This window comes from Parasteatoda tepidariorum, chromosome 8 (assembly GCF_043381705.1).
Source record: "Parasteatoda tepidariorum isolate YZ-2023 chromosome 8, CAS_Ptep_4.0, whole genome shotgun sequence".
NCBI classification, from domain to species: Eukaryota; Metazoa; Arthropoda; class Arachnida; order Araneae; family Theridiidae; genus Parasteatoda; species Parasteatoda tepidariorum.
In genome coordinates this window covers 84,712,018-84,729,190 of record NC_092211.1, presented here as the reverse complement: position 1 = coordinate 84,729,190, position 17,173 = coordinate 84,712,018, and the positions used below count along the sequence as shown (strand labels likewise).

The 17,173-nt window shown below is 31.3% G+C and overlaps 1 protein-coding gene across 6 annotated transcripts in view; it reads left to right on the top strand.

Annotated features, from left to right (window-relative positions):
• Positions 1–17,173, top strand: part of LOC107448091 (rab11 family-interacting protein 4B) — a 120,288-nt gene that overhangs the window by 47,705 nt on the left and 55,410 nt on the right. For 2 of the 6 annotated variants that reach the window (XM_043046504.2, XM_071184313.1), the window contains exons 2-5: positions 3,410–3,547; positions 8,853–8,998; positions 10,407–10,469; positions 12,756–12,845. In XM_043046504.2, coding sequence (XP_042902438.1) covers positions 3,410–3,547; positions 8,853–8,998; positions 10,407–10,469; positions 12,756–12,845 — 437 coding nt within the window. The remainder of the gene's footprint in view (positions 1–3,409; positions 3,548–8,852; positions 8,999–10,406; positions 10,470–12,755; positions 12,846–17,173) is intronic. The other 4 variants (XM_043046505.2, XM_071184314.1, XM_043046506.2 and 1 more) reach the window with 2 other exon arrangements.

Below are 17,173 nucleotides of genomic sequence, written 5' to 3'. Positions count from 1 at the left end.
CTGTTATGATTTACCGTTGGAAAGCAGTGTCGTTATATGAAGTGGCGCATTTCCTATTTCTTCCTTTAAATAACGAAACAATCATGGACGATATCCCGGGCCGGCATCCATTATGTTTAGACTTTGCCATTAAACAATATCCGTGTTTTTACGAGTTGTTTAAATTTCTTTTTCCGCGTGAACTTCCTGCCTTACACAACTTCATCATTTTATCCAATAGAATGAATGGATGTTTACTTTTATTTATTTACTTTTTTTTTTGTTGGTCATTTTCATTCTCTACCTGAGCCTTAATCGTTCCCTCTTTTTTTTTTTTTACATTAAGTTTACATCATTATATTTTCGTGATGTACAGGTAATGAAGAAAATGTTCCCAAATGCATTACGCTCATCTTTTATATTTGTTCTGTAGGTTACGTAAAAAGATGTTCAAGTGGTCATTAGGTAATAGATAGCTGATCTGAAGAGAAGGCTATATCGCGAGAGAAACTTTTCATCGCGAATTCTGTTTCGTATCCATAAAATAAGTATATAAAAAATTGAATTTAGGCAAAACTAGAGAGATGAAAGAAAAATGATTTCAAAATATCAAAATGCAAGCAAATTATTGGAAAAGAACTTCCTCATTGTATAATCCTAAGTTATCCTCTCATAATTTGTTTTCATTTTGATATTTTGAAAAAATTCTTTTCAGTGTTTGAAGATGGGAAATCTGAAAACAAATTCTTAAATTTTAGTTGCTTAACTTTTTTCTTCTCTGCATCTGTCAATTAGTCAAACGCCGACCACAGTTCAGTACTTACGTAATATTCTCAGTGGTAGAGTTCCCCAATGGGCTTGAGTCCCCTTACAGTTAGGCTAATCATGGGAGGTTTTCGTTGTTTTCCACTCCTAGTAGCGCAAATGCGGGTTAGTCCCATCAAAAAGTCCTCCACGAAGGCAAATTTTTCCCAATCCAGGAGTTCCCTTGTCTTCTGGATTGGGTTTAAAATTACAAGGATACTGAGTTGAACATTAGTAGTCGTAAACTCAAAATTGGGTTGGCTGCTCAACGACGGTTATATAAAATTAATATGTATTAGCCGTGGTGGCTCAGGGTGTAGAGCTTTGACCTTCCAATGAGATGAACCGGGTTCGAATTCCAACGATGCCTGGTGCAAACGGGAGGACCGACCACAGTACTAAGGTAAAATATCCTTAGTGGTAGACGGATCATGGGTTAGAATCCCCTTTCCGACAGGCTAACCGTGGGATGTTTCCGTTTTTTTCCTGTGCATCTAGCTCTAACACTGGTTAGTACGATCAAAAAGTCCTTTACGATGGTAAAATTTCTTCCAATACTTGATCCAGGAGTTTCCTTGTCTTCTGGATTGGGTTCAAAATCACAAGGCTTTCGAAGTTGTATTTTTTAGAGGATTCATTTTCTATAGGTGGATGTAGGACTCGCATTCTCTTGTGTTTTTTCCTCATTTTATAATTATAAATTGGTTTGTTTTTGTTATATAACACAGTCTGATTTTGTTACGCAATTTTTGTATTTAGTGCAGTCTCTTCTTGCTGTCGTCTCATATAATTGAAAGTTCAATTTAATGTCGAGGTGCCTTATGACATTTTGTTCTTTTTATATTTTGTTCTTTTTTTTTTAAACTTTTCATTTAACATAGTTATTATAACCGTTAATTTGCACTTACACGTTGAGTTGAGCGCGACAGTGCCAAAGCCATTTCGTGTATCATTAAATGTTAGATCTCGTGTGTCAATCAGATATTAGAATACTTTAAGCTATTGTCACTTGAACTTAATTTTATTACAAAACAATTATTTCAGATAATTTTATCTATATTTTACCATTTTCCTAATTTCATTTTATCGTTTGTACAATCTTCTTAGTTTTTATTTTTTTATCTTTTTCTTGGTTAATTTTTTTTCACCTTTTAAAGTAATTAAAATAATAACCCACTCAATTTAAACCTTAGTCACAGTCACAAATTATCAATCGTGAGTACGAACACGATTGTCATTTACTATGATTGACTTAAAGTAAGTTTATTATTCATAAATAAAAACTTCAAATTTATTTATAAAATGTTTTTTTTCGTCATTGTTTTATTTTGAAACAAAAGTCTTTAATGCACGTTTTTATACTGCGCTTGATTATTTTTAATCCGAAAACACTATTCTCATTAACCTTTCGTCATAATATTTGTTCAGCTGTATTTTCAAAGGTAATCTCATTAACTAGATAATGGTTTTTTGAGAAAGGACAAATAGAGAAAGCGAAAAAAAAAACTAATCATTTTTTTCCCCTTTTTTTTCTGAGATTAGCAAAAGGCATTGCAAAGAACGCAGAGACAGCTAACTACGATATTTCAAATAACAAGGTGGCCTAGAAGGTTATTTTGGAGACATAGAAAACATTTTTCTTGATAATTTTTACGGAACTTATCATTTGTTACATATTGTAGCCTAGAGCCGGGGCGTTTCACGGTATAGACCATTATTCGCCTCCCAATAAGGGGATTGAAGTTCGAATCCGAACAATGGCGAATACGAATTCTGCACCTGGCACGCACCGGCAGCAGTGTTGTCATAAAATATCCTCCGTGGTAGACGGACAATGAGTTAAAACTCCTTTTTACTGAAAGACGTTTTCGTGGTTTCCTGTCCTTGTAACAAAAATGTTTGTTCCATCAAAAAAGTCCTCTACGAAAGCTAATTTATTTCAATGTTTGGACCCAGGAGATTTTTTGTCTTCTGTGTTGGGTTCAAAATTACGAGGCTTCGGATTGGAACATTGATAGTCGTAAACTCGGAATTGTGTCGGCCTGTTATAAACTAAAACATATTTTAACCTATTGTCCTTGCGTATGTTTGTGCTTGTATCTGACAGCGAGAAATCCCATAATTTTTACTTGCTCAAACATACATACAAATTTTAATTTTTAATCCTTTAACTCGATATGGAAAAACTAAGTGTTGTATCACAAATGTATCTCTGTATATTTAAATTCACTACGATTATCTCTTCATTTATAAATACATATTTGCTTAAATAAATAATGCCTAGATATTGAAGTGGTAAGACAATACATGATAGAAAAATATACAAATATTTTTACCCAGATTTGCCTCTCGGCCACTGGGTGTGTGTTTTTCCTTTCGGTTTCTATAGTTATTCTAATTTTTGTTTCTTACCTTTATTTTTTCTTTTTTTTTTCTTCGTTGAAAGGTTTATTTCATTTACGTCTGTCAAGTCTTGAAAATGGGAGCCTATTTTTGATGCGCGACTGTCATTCCAATTTTGTATATTTTTGAAGTGTATGAAGTTTGCTTAGTTCAGATATTTTTGTCATTGTTACTTATTAAATATATTTGAATAGTGTCTATATAAAGATTGTTTCTATTTTAGGAAATAGCGCAACTAATAGAGTGTCTCGATCCTAATCAGCATGGAGTCGTCACATTTGCCGATTTTTGTTCGGGTGTTGTTTCCACCATGCAAAACAAGGGGACGAGCTTTGAAGAGACCACTCTGCGATATCAAAAGGTTAGTACAATTTTGTATTTAACCCTTCGTCGTAATATGAAATGTTTTTGTGCGAATAATATGCTATTTTTATAACTGCTGTGAGTTTGCAACTGTTACTCATAACTGTTAGGTCAAGTTTACCTTACCTCAGCGCTGTCAACGCTCAGTTTAAAAATGGTGCAAAAATGAAAAGCGTTTGTGGTCTAATATTTTAATATTGCGGAACACCATTTGGGATAATCAAGGGATGGGCTCAAAGTTTGTCTTTCTCTTGTATATAACAAATATACAAAAGTGTAGACTTGTTAACATTGATGGTTGCATTTTCTATAAATGAGAGCATTCCCCCCCCCCTTTCTTATTTTCTAAATCTATACAGCTTTTTCGTATCAACTTACTTATTGAATTAACTAAAACCGAGAAACAATCATTTTTACTTTTTCGTTGTTATATTTTCTCTCTTTAACGTCACGCACATGTGCAGTGGTGTAAAAACGCGCTAGTGCGTGCAAAATTAAAGAGAAATAATCCATATCACCCTCATGACATAATGATATTTTGGTTTTCGTCTCCTAAGCAACTGACGAAGCTTCAGGGAAAAAAAAGCTCTCTTTTTCTTTACCTTCGCGTCCAGCTTTTGAAATTTTCTAGGAAATCCGGAAACAGAAGAAGCGAAAGGTCATTGCCATCGTTTTAATAACAACTTCACTCAAATTGTGTTACTATTTATGTTACATAACACAGTCTCGTAATAGTTTAAGACTAATTTTAATGCCTTTTTTCTTTTATTGTGCCGAGTTTTCAGTGAAATAGGGAGCAATGCCTCTTGACGGGCGAACATATTTGACGTTTAAGTGTACCTCATTAGTCAATTAGGTTTTTTTAAACTCTCAAACGAGACCTGCATAGATAATTTTATGTACCTGCATAATTTATTTTTCTACTTATCTGCATGCTTATAGAGTTTGCTTGGGGGGTCATATGAGGTGATAAAATATACACTTTTTTTCCTTTACTCTCAAAGCCGACGTAATAGTTGTAAGTTATTGGTTTTGCCTGGATTGAAATTAGATAGTAGATCTAGATTAGGATTCAAAGAAAGAATGAAATGAGTTAATTGAAAGGCGTTATTTGTCCGACATTTTATTGTTTGTGTTTGAAAAACAAATCTTTTAACCTTCTGTGACCTCGCAAAGACGTAGCTACCCCTTCTAAATGGAATCAATGATTTTTTTTTTTGGAATAAATGCTTATATTTATCATGAGGAAAAAGAGCTAACTTAATTGCGTTTTTCCAGTTATTAATAATTTAAAAAGATAGGTTTCTTGAAAACAATTTCAAAAATTTGAAAAAATACAGAGGTATATCTTATTTTAAATATATACTTTTGCAGACCTCAGCAACCTTCTCCGAAAAAAAAAAATGGGTTACCGAGTGACCTCGCATGTGTGTTAATATATTTTTTATGAAAATTTTTACCACACTTGACACAATAGTATTTTTTTAATGCAGAAAACAATTGTTTGTCTGTTTAAATAGAAACAAAATAAGATTCCTTGACAATTTTCGTTTTTTAATTCTCTGTACAAAATTCACTCTAAAACCGGAGTTTTTTAAAGCTCAACCAATTCGAGAACTAGTCAAATTTTGGATTTGGTCACTTAAATTTATTACATATCTTAAGGGGATAAAAAAATATTTTAAATTTCACAATTCAAAAATTCTTGTTTGATCATTATTAAATTATTTTTTATTTTTATTTAACCTTTTCGCGCCAACTGTCACAAATACGTGACAGCATAAAACCGTATCAATCAGGGTAAAGATATAAAACTGGTAATCAAAGTATTTCTTTCGCAGTTTATTTGTGGGCGGAGTTATAATTGTTTGATTTATTTAACTCACCAATATTTTGTTCAAAATAAAACTATTTAGTTATACTTTGAATTAATATTGATTATATATATGATTAAACTAACAATACTTAAGTAAAAGCAAAGTAAGCCTGTCAAATTAGCAACGACTACACTTAAGTTACCGTTTTTTATTTAATTACAATTTGATTCTGATTTTGTACGAATGCTTTTCTGAATCACCCGTCCCCAAGGGGTTAATAACCGTCGTTGAACAGCCAACCTAATTTTGAGCTTATGTTAAACTCCATAGCTGTAAAAAACAGTTTCATTATCATTGAACAGACGTCATTGTAGATATTTACCAGAAATTTTAAACAGATTTATTTACACTTTTTGAAAAATAATAACTTAGTTGAAAGAGTTTCTTTAAATGACATTCGCTGATCAAAATGATGGAGAAAACAGAGCAATCTGGTTTATAAGAAAAAAGATAGATATTATAGTTAACAATACTAAATGACAATAATGAATGTTTTTATTTTATTTTATAACCGTCGTTGAACAGCCAACAAAATATTTTGGGTTTACGACTACTAATGTTCAACTCCGTAGCCTTGTATTTTGAACCCAATCCAGAAGACAAGAGATTTTCTGGTTCAAGTATTCTGAGAAATTTGCCTTCGAGGAGCACTCTTTTGGTGGAAGTAACCCGCATTTGCATTACATGGAGAGGAAATCCTCCCACAATTAGCCTTACGGCTGGGATACTCTATCCCAGGGATCGCCAAACTTTTTTGATCATCGACCCCTATGTAATTTTTCGAAATCTCCATCGACCCCCACAAAAGTAATTTTCTGTTAATTAAAATAAAACTCTATTAGATACTGTGTTTGCACATTTATTTTATGATTTTAAACATTTATTAAAGTAATAACAATAGTTTCATGAAAGTAGTAACAAAGTAGTATAAAGTAGTAGTATAGTAGTAGTATAAAAGTAGTATAGTAGTAGTATATAGTAGTAGTATAGAAGTAGTATAGTAGTAGTATAAAAATAGTAACAATAGTTTCATGAAAAATATATTAATATTGAAATTTAAATATCTTATTATTAAATAATAAGTAATTATGCATAAGTAGATATCATAAGTAAAGTAACTAAAGATTTACTGCTTCTTGATCAATGAGATGGGCGTGCCTGGTGTTTTTTTGCAAGGTTCGCTATATTGGGTTCAAAATTGGTCGATTTTAATTTTCGTCAAAATTGGTCAATTTTGTAATTTTTGTAAAAAAATACAAAGTGTGCTATAGTTTTGTCGCGGGCTGTACTAATCCATATTATTAATGCTTACCTTCTTTTTTGTGCATTGATAATTGAAATTGATATCTAAACTAAACGAATGGTTTTATCGAAACAATAACTAATTTTCGAAAACTATAAAAGTTTTAATAATGACACTGTAAATATTCAACACAGTTTGCAAAGATAGCTGAAACTGCGTATGATATTTGCATTTGTAACGTCAATGCTCGTCACACGTGACATTTGGACAAGTGCACGTATGCATATGACTTATAAACTGCGCTGAGTTCGTACCACTGCGCGGTGGTACGTAAATACTTGCTTCTCCCCAATAAATATACGTTCATTAATTTATGTTTTATAAAGAAACTGATATTGAGTCAATTATAAAAAAAATTCACAAATTTTACATACTTAATTAGGTATGTGTGATTTGCGTATTGAGAACGGTTTTTTTTTTTTCGACCTACTATCGACCCTTCCGATTCGGATCGACCCCCATTCGCCCCCCTGTCTCAGATCGACCCCCGCTTTTGTTAAATAGACCCCTGGGGGTCTATATAGACCACTTTGGCGACCTCTGNATAAATCTTTAGTCGATTTTATTTTCAAAAAAGAAAATAATAAAGAAAAAATATTTTTACATTTATTAAGTACAGAATTTGACCATTAGTCAATACTACTTTTTATTATTTTAAATAAAAGAGGGTCTAATGATGTTTCAAAAGCATGATTTTTTTTTCAACAAATAATTTTAAAAAAAATTTTTTTTTTCTAAAGTGAGCATTTCTTTGGTTTGTTTTCTACTTTCGTTTTTTCTTTTCTTTTAATTTTTAATGCATGTATGTAAAATATTTTGTTATAGTGTTATTTTTAAACCAATAAATCATTTTTAATTTAAGAATAATGAAATAAAACTTGGGTTTGCTTTTACTTTGACTTCTTTATTATTTTAATTGAAAATGTTAAGCAATGATATTGATGTCATAGTGGAGTATGTTTAGAATTAGTATTTTCTTTTGTAATAGATTAATTTCTTTTTATTTATTTTTGATTTATTTAAAGATTTGCCATAGGTAATTTTTGAACATATGCTAAATTCGCTATATCGCGATGTATCACGATTTAAAATTTCTGACATCACCCAGTCCTAATCATAATATACGACAAATAAGCTATAATTTTAGTTATTTGGCTACTATTTTTGATGAATTTTTGACTCTGTTCAGGCAACTATTTTCGTAGTTTTAGGCAACTATTTTCTTTCTTGAGCGGTTGAGGCTACTAAAAGCAACTATTTTTGTTCCTTTTTTGCTGTGGCAACCCTGAAGCTCTGTCATCAAAGGAAAGTAAAAAAAGTCATAGTTTGCGTGCCTTACACTTGAAGCAATGCAATGATTTTAAAACTATATACGTATATATAATTTTACCGTAAAGAATTATCTGGGCTTTAGAACATACACATAACTTAAATATTTTAAAAGTTATTTAACTTTTTTAAAAATCGCTAATTTGGCGACATTTTTCCACCTAGGGGTAAATTATCAAAACCACTGCCTTGTTCTCAGTTTTTGCAAATTTTTATCAGCCCAGATGAAGCAGTATAGGAGTAAGCAAACGCTTTTCATTTTCACAAAACTGTGACTTTTCTCCAAATTGATATTTTGCACCATTTTTAAAATAAACGTAGACAGCTCTGGCTTTCGATGGACTAAACTTGACCTAACATTCATGAGTAACACTTGCAAACTCACGGCAGTTAAACAAATAGCATATTATTAGCATCAAAGCATCCTTTCATATTACGACGGAGCCTTCGAAAAACTGTCTTTAAAGATATATCCTAGCAACAATTTTACCTTGGCGGCCCCAGTTTGGCTCAATATGGATGCTATAAGGACATGCACCTAGGAGAAAATATTGGGATGTCTAGATTTTTTAATATGAGACCTAGAATAGCCTATATTGACTGAATAATGAATCTAAAATATCTTGAGAGCCTGACAATTCTACGTATAGCCAATATCGGAAAAATAACGGCTTTTTGAACCCTTATTGTGCCAAGGTCTTAAATGTCCAACAAAGCGGTTTGCAATATTTTATTTCAATAAGTATGCTGCATACTATGTTGTTTTAATTGCAATCATTCTTTTATCATTGCAGCCAAATGTGCTGGTGAGCAGTCCACACCTACAGGTGGATGGGACAGCGAGAGATGACTCCTCCCCACCCCCTCCAGGTGACACTGACAGTGCCATTGCTACAGGCAGCGATGTCAGCAGAGAATCTTTAGCCGACAAGCAGGACAGGTACAACTTGAAATTGTTTATTGGAGGGCTTAACGTATACAATGAAGTGGATGTTTAGGCATTTAAGTTTCTATCGTAGTTATGGGGCTCTAGTACAGTAGGGCTATCTGGATAATTAGACAACTTTTGGAAGAACCATACCCTGAATGCTTTAATTACATTCTACATCTTCGAAATTCAATTTTTTCCAATTTTTTCTTACCCAAAAGATATTTTAAAATAAAATCGTTAACGAAAAGAACATAAAGAGCTTGAATTTGATTTTAAATACCTTCTGTTTGATTGGGTAATTGGACGTTCTAAATGTATGGTTATAAAAATTATTTTAAGGGATACAAACAGATGTATACAATCCGATATGTTAAAGACGCATAGCGTTTTTTAGAAAGGAGCTGCATCTTTTTTCCAAAATTTAACTTCAATCATTAGGGCCTTAATAAAATCAGTTTAGGTGCCATTTTATAATATCTAAATTATCCTTTAATTTAAGAAGAAGAATGTTAGTCTGTCTTACAAGTCAATTGATAGTAGAAATTTACAAAATGTAAATAGAATATTTTCGAAATTGAAAAAAAATAAATGCAGTTTTGCTTTTGTGTAGATAAAATAGTTTTTGTCTTTTCTACGTTTTTTTTTTCTACTTGCAATAAAGTAATGAGATAGTCTTAGGTAAAATTACTGTTAAATGTTAAATTTTAGATTATCGAGCACTGCGTATCTGCCTCGTGATATGTAACCGTGTATTAACCCTTAACAGTCCGGAAATTTTTCACGTTTACTTATGACTAATTCTTAACTATTTTCTAATAAAGAAAAATAAATTCTGGTATTTTTATATCAAATATGGAAAAGAAGATATTTTTATTTTAGTAAGAATATGTCAATAATGTTAATTTTAACAATGAGTTATAATATTAATTATGTTATTAATGAACATTATAATTATTGTAAACCCGACAACATTGAAAGGAATAAATATAATAAAATGATTTTTGCAGCAATATAGTGGCATTTAACCCTGTAAATGTAGTTCTATATTTACATGTTATATTTACATACTTATGCTTAGTTGTATTATTATTTACCTATGTAGTTTATATTATCACTGGTAAGAGCATTTTGGTTAATATTTATAAGGCTGTAATTAATTGCATTAAAAAAAAAATTTTTTTTTTTTTTTTTGAAAAATATGTAAGTTTATATTAATAATGCATGTTATGGCACAGCATGTGAAATTATTTAGCTTCCAAAGAGAAACATTCTTTTCCTATTTAACAATTGCATGGTGACTTTTGTGGTGTTCTTCTTTTTTTCCTCTTTTGTTTGCTTAACTTTCATGTGCTTAACTTGTATGTGCTTCTAGTCATGTGTTTGTGCTTAAGGTTTTCTGCTTTTTCTTTATTTGTAGTGGCAGTGATGATTGTGATGAGAATTTTACTTGCATGGGACATCTTACGCGACCTGAAAATAGGTAGGGATAGTTAAAAAGCGCTCATTTAATGGATAGGGTAGTAACCCATTTATTTTAAGTGATTCAGCTTTGCATCCTCATTTAAAAACTGAAATAATAGTACTCCCTCTTTTAAGGAAGATACTAACGTCTTTCTTTATGGATTCGGACGTGTCATTCGTAACTCTATAAGTCTAGTTTTCAGCAAGGGCAGAGGCATCTCTGATCTTAGCGCTTTTGTACTAAATTACGTGACCGAACATATTCCGATTGTAACGCTGTATCGATATAATAATTTTTTATTCGATAACTGGCATTAAAATCGAGCCATCTCGATGTTGTATTTTTAAAAAGTAAAGCACTTATGGCATTCGTTAAATGACGTCATTTTAGTTACATGTGTTTTTGAATAGGAATTATTTTCGTGAAAATTATTGTTGCACTTAATTGATAAAGGCTTATACAATCTTTAAAGGAAATATTTCGGAACACAGGAAATTGTACTATACCAAAAATGTTTGGTATGATGATGTTCTCCCATCGACAACAATACATTTTCTGGGGAAAGAACTGCCAAGGCAAAATGAAACCATTTACTTTTCTTGTCTTTTTTTGTGATGAATTTGATTTATTTATTTTTCGTAATAAATTCTTCCATTAATTCTACTACAATCACGACTGAAACTTTCCATTATCCGTCATTCTTGTAAATCTTTAATTGAGACGACGTATCAATTCATACGGACCCTCCAATCAGTCAGAACTATCAATGAATGATAGGTTGAATCCAAATATAATTTTACAATGTGTGTCATTGTTTTCCCTATTGATATAAGTTATTAACGAAAATGACGTCATTTGAAGCCATGCTCCATTTCGAGGAAGTACTTTTTAGTAGTGGAACTCTTATCCAAATAATCGAAATGTGCTAATTATGTATTTTATTAATAATGCATACGAGAGAGAAAGAGAAATTTTCAAGTAGAGGAAAAAAACTAATAGCTTGGATGCAAAGTAATGTAAATTTTTCTGCTGCTTTTAAGCTTGTCGATAACTTTTCATTGCTTTAATTTAAATAAAGGTAGCTCTTCAAACTAGATACCATTGTTCGAGCTTTTTATATCCCCCCCTCCAAGTGATCTGGATAATGAGCAATCCTGATGATTGGAGTTCTGCAGTTATGACTAGTCAATGAACCTGGAAATATTTAATTAGCACACCCTGAAGGATTTGCAATACTTTGAGGTCTTTTTCCCCCCCCCCGTTTTTTTTAACTGACGGTTACTANTATATATATATATATATATATATATATATATATATATAATATGCTCTTTACAACTAAATAAAAAATTTTGAAATATTTTCGTAGTTAACCGAAACAAGTCAAGTTGAGCACCTCTCTTAATTGATCACAGAAGCAATTTACAGCAAGTGGTATACATATACCAGTTTCACCGTACCTAAGAGGGAAAAAAATATTTGTCTTAAAATTATTATTATGATTACAATGCCACACTGGAACTTATCTAATTAGATATTAGGAGCTGTCTAGGATTTTTATTAATAAATTACTATAGTAAGTAATAATAAAGGTTAATCGTTTATACGTCAAACATGCACTCTTGTTCACTGAAGTGGGCCTAAATACAAAACACACTTTTTGGATCTGCCTGAATTTCTACGGCATTTTTTTTTTTTTTTAGTACGAATTTCCGATTTGAGGTATTAATTTAATAATAAGCGTTTAAGCCAAACTTTTCTGTATGACAGTCGTTTTTGACATTAAAAAAATGTATATTGTACAAAGAGTTTATCTCAAATATAATTTTTTTTTTTTTAATGTAAAGGCAAAATCTAATGATGTACCAATTTAAAATATTCTTCTTCTTTTGAATTATTCATGAAATTTTAAATTATAAAAATTTATGTCACTTTATTTTATGAGCCGTTCTGTAAAAATTTGTTATTTTAAATAAACTTCTTTTTAGTATGTTTTAAGGGCGATTTGTAGCAGAGTTCGTCAGTCATAATTTATTGTTTCGGACCGACCATGCTTTTCAAATTAAACTTTCCTCATTTCCTGCGTATGACGATATCATTTCTCGAAACTACTCGCAAGGCTTTAAAGAATTAAATAAAATTATTTATTTTTTGTCTGATTTATATATTTATTTTTGAAAAAAAAAAAAAAGATGTATCTTCACAAGAGCATCTATTCACACATTTCCTTTTTGTGTTTTAATATGTTTTCCATGTGTGTCTTTTGCCTGATGTGTCTTTTGTGTCCTTGTGTTACCGTTTCAGTTCCGGCAGCTTCAGAAGTACCAGCAGTCACGGCAGCTGTACCGGAGGTGCTTCCAGAAGGCGGCGTTCCCGAATACTCAATCGCTCTAGGTAAGTTNCTGAACAAGGTAATGGAGCACCCCTTTTTTTTCTTATAAGATTTCCATTCCTTTGTTAACCTTCCTATAGCTGATCCCTATCCAAAACTTGCAGCTGATTAATTTTGGTTATCCACCCCATCCCATGGCCCTTTCCAACATTATATTGTACCATTCCTTTGTACCAAATGTCTTACCATTTCTTGGTCAAGATTATCTCTTCCGTTAAACCATTATAAGCGATTGTCTGTAAAGCACGTCATTGGATTAGGGATGGAGAAATTTCAGAATTGGATTCCGGACGAATTTTATTTTTTTGAAACTTTTTTTTTTTAAAAACAACAACTTTTGTTCATGTTTTTATTTTATTTCTGTTAAATTATACAATAGAATAAGTTTATAAAAAATGAAACATTGAAAATGATAGCTATCTTCAGATCTGAGTGCAACCCAAAAAAATCCTTAAAAGGTAGTTCAAATATTATGTGAGCATAATTTTGTGGCTTTTATCGACAAAACAAACAAATTGCATATCTCCCCTGCTTAAGTAATATTTTTTTTCTTCTTTCAAAGCATCATTTTTTTCCCTCTTCTAAATTCATCTATGTAGCCATATAATAGGGTTTTCCGATAGGAGGCAGTTCAAATATTACTTAAGCATGTTTTTTTTTTTTTAGTAATTTCATAGTACCATTTCCTCCTTATCAGCAATAACTAAACAAATTATAAACCCTTTTCATGCTTATGTAAGGAAGTCGCGATTCTACACACTAACTTTTTTCCCCTCACCCTACATTTTTACAATAATATTCTAATTTTAATAACTTAATGATTAAGTTTTATTCATTTTATAAAAAATTAATTCATTTTATAAAAAATAAGAAATCTTTGAAAAAAAAATTACTGTTGGCGTGAGCATTTATACACCTTTTCCCCATATCAGCAAAAATAAGTAAATTCCTAACCTCCTTCCTCCCTTAAGTAACCTCCCCTATTAGAAATTCAGTATCTTAGTGAGCATTTCCCATATACCTCCATAGTTAATCGCAACTGACTTGGGAGCTTTCGTTCTATTTGAATGATCCCCAAAACAAATGTAACCCATATTTGCTACCATAGAAAGTATCTGAAAAATTCAATTTCGAAGAGAATAATCTTTCACGATATTCGAAAAAAAAGTTATTTGCTGATAACTTGCATGATTCTTTTTTCATGCATGATTTAGGAAAAACATATTCACCTTCGTGTCATCTTGATATCCCTTCTGAAGATCTATCGTGACAACTTCTCGAAGTGTCTCATGAGGGTAGTGTGGCGACGGAAGTAGTTAATTATCGTCACTCCACGATATCGCCTCGGTTCTCATATTTAGGATAATCACCTCTAAGGGAGAGAGGAAAATGACTTGGACCTCGCCATGCAGAACAATGTTGACGGTCATTAAGTCAGGTATCAACACCCACACTTCAACATTAAAAACGCTTTTAAAATGAATGCGGGAAGTGAGTAGGGTCTTATTGCGAAATAAGGCACATAAATTCTATTTCTCAACTTACTAGGACGCCTAACTACCATTCTGGGCTATCTTAACCCTATCATTTTCTGTAGGTGTAGGTTGTTGGAAAAACGAGCATCCAGGTTGCTCAAAATAATAATTATTGTTCGAAAAGAAGAATATTTTTTCAGTTTAAGGAGTGTTGCCAGCCTTCTGCATTGTTTTAAAATTATTAATTTCAAAAATCGCAAAATTCCAATTTTTTCATTTTTTAAATTCAAGAATAGTTAAAAAGGAAATATGTATTTATAACGATAAGGAGAAGGAAAAGAGAGATAGACGAAGAAAAATAATACGTTTTGTTTACCGCGCATAAGCTGCAAATATACAGAACCCATAGAATAAGTTAAAAATATAAAGAAAACAAGGAAGAAATATATATGTTTAAAAGAACAAAAAAATTAACCACTAAATCGCGCAAGTGTATCTATAATAGAAAAATCTAGAAATAATTATGATTAAAAATAAGTTCTGTAGAAATTAATGAAAATATGTTTATGATTAAAAATATGTTTTGAACAAAGAGAAATTACCTTATTATATAACTTTATGTTTAAGCATATTGCTTATAAAAATAACTCGATATAATAGATACGGGGATATTTTTTTCTATAAAACTTAAGCGTATTGAAAATAACAAAAATTAGCTACAATTTAAATAAAGATCAAAAAATTCTTAAATGTAAGAATCTGTTACATATCGCGAGAGAAACGTTTCATGGTGAATTATGCAATAATAATTAGTTATTTAAAATTTGATTAATCGAGACATTTTATTCACATTTCATTTAAATGAATCAAAACCGATTCGGATGACGCAAATAAAATTCTTTTAACGATAATAGCATAAAAACAATAAATGCTTATTAAAAAAAATCTAAAACTCGACAACTATATATTATTTAATAACCCATCAAAAAGATAACATAATTTTGTCAGAAAAAATTAATAGAAAATCTAAAATACCGCAAGCTTTATATCTGAAATTGTGATTGAATGGCGGACTTTTATTTTACATGAATCGAAAGAAACTGCCTAATAGAGTAAATATTACTCACGAAAGTTAATACGGGGAAACTAAATAAAAATGGTTAAAAGCATATTTAGAATTTTCTCTACCCGCTTCCAACTTTTCAAGAGCTGAGTTCACTCCCGAGAGTAAGTATTGAATCTCAGTTCGTGATTTAACAAAAAATGTTTTTTATTCTCTTTTGCACGCTGTTTACTATAATTTTCATTTCTGTACAATTAATTATACCTACTCTGGTTTGAACAAGAGAATTCTCTTCAATTCTACATGCATCTTTTAAACGAGTTATTTTATTATTTGGAGGAAGAAAAAAAAGTTTTCGGAAGCTAGTTTAATGAAAGAAAGACGGATAATTTTTCCGGTAGACTTAATTTTAGGTTTTATTCCAATCTATTGAATCGTGAACCAAACTAAAAGTTAACTAAACAAAGCTGTCTAATTCTCAATTGAATATTCTTGCCATTTGTCTTTTGTAAAGAGAATATCCACGGCGCACTGAATAAATCGCATGTTCTGACTGAACAAGGTAATGGAGCACTAAGTAATTGTTTTGGAAGCTTAAATCGTGATATAGTTCGTGATCTTTTCAGATCAGAAAGCGTGATCAGGAAAAATGACTCGTGACACCATAAATGCTGAGAAGATCGAAAAACAGAACTGTTTTGACTTCCATGGCAACGTGTTACCAGAAATGAGTTCGGGTTCATTTTTAAAAACCCGAGACCGCTCGAGCCAGAAGAATAAATCTTAGCCCGAAATCGACACAATGTTTTTGCACCCGAGCCCGGTCAGGTTCGAAATTGAAAAAATTCTTCTGCACTGGAGCACACTCAAGTTCGAAAACGATAAAAATCTTTTTTATCCAAGTTATTTTTATTTTATAACCGTCGTCGAACAGCCGACCCAGTTTCATGGGTTTACGACTACTTACGTTCAACTCCGTAGCCTTGTAATTTTGAACCAATCCAGAAGACAAGGAAACTCCTGGATCAGTACCCCCAGAGGTATTGATTCGTTGTTTTATCCAAGTTAGTCCATATCCGAAATGGACAAAATTCTTTTATACCAGAGCCTAGTCAAGTTCAAAATCGTCAAAATTCTCTTGTACCTGAGTCCGCTCAAGTCTGAAATCGATAAAATTCTTTTGTACTCGAACGAGTCCGAGGTTTATTTTAACAGATTAAGGCTAAAATATTCCGGAGAAAGAGACCCATTAAATATGATATTTGCAGATTTTTTACATCATTCTAGAATAGGGATTTTTTAAAATCTTAACATAACTTTCAATAACATGCCTAGATAGCAATAATTCTCAAATCATGACATAAAACTTTTATTATATGGTTAAAGACAGAGTCATAAATAATTTCCACGTTAAAAGTATGCTTATAAAAATGCATCAGAGCACGTAGATTAAGTTGAATTAACAACTTAATGTATATTATCCAAATTGTATTAATCTTTTCATTATATGATAATTATATTATAAACAGTGATAAATAATTTTCACTTTGAAAGAATGCTAAAAAAATACTCCAGCGCATGCCAATTATATTGAATTGAGAGCATTAATTTATATACTAAAGTGTGAAGGAGGGTCAGTTGTCGAGAAGTCAGAATTAATTTCATATCTACAAAAGTGGATTATTATTATGTTTGTTTAAACTTAACCGAGATTATCCTTGATTTTTTTTTTTTTTTTAAAGGAAAAGATTTTTTGCAAGAAATCAAAGCTGACTTTTTGTGAAAAATCTAC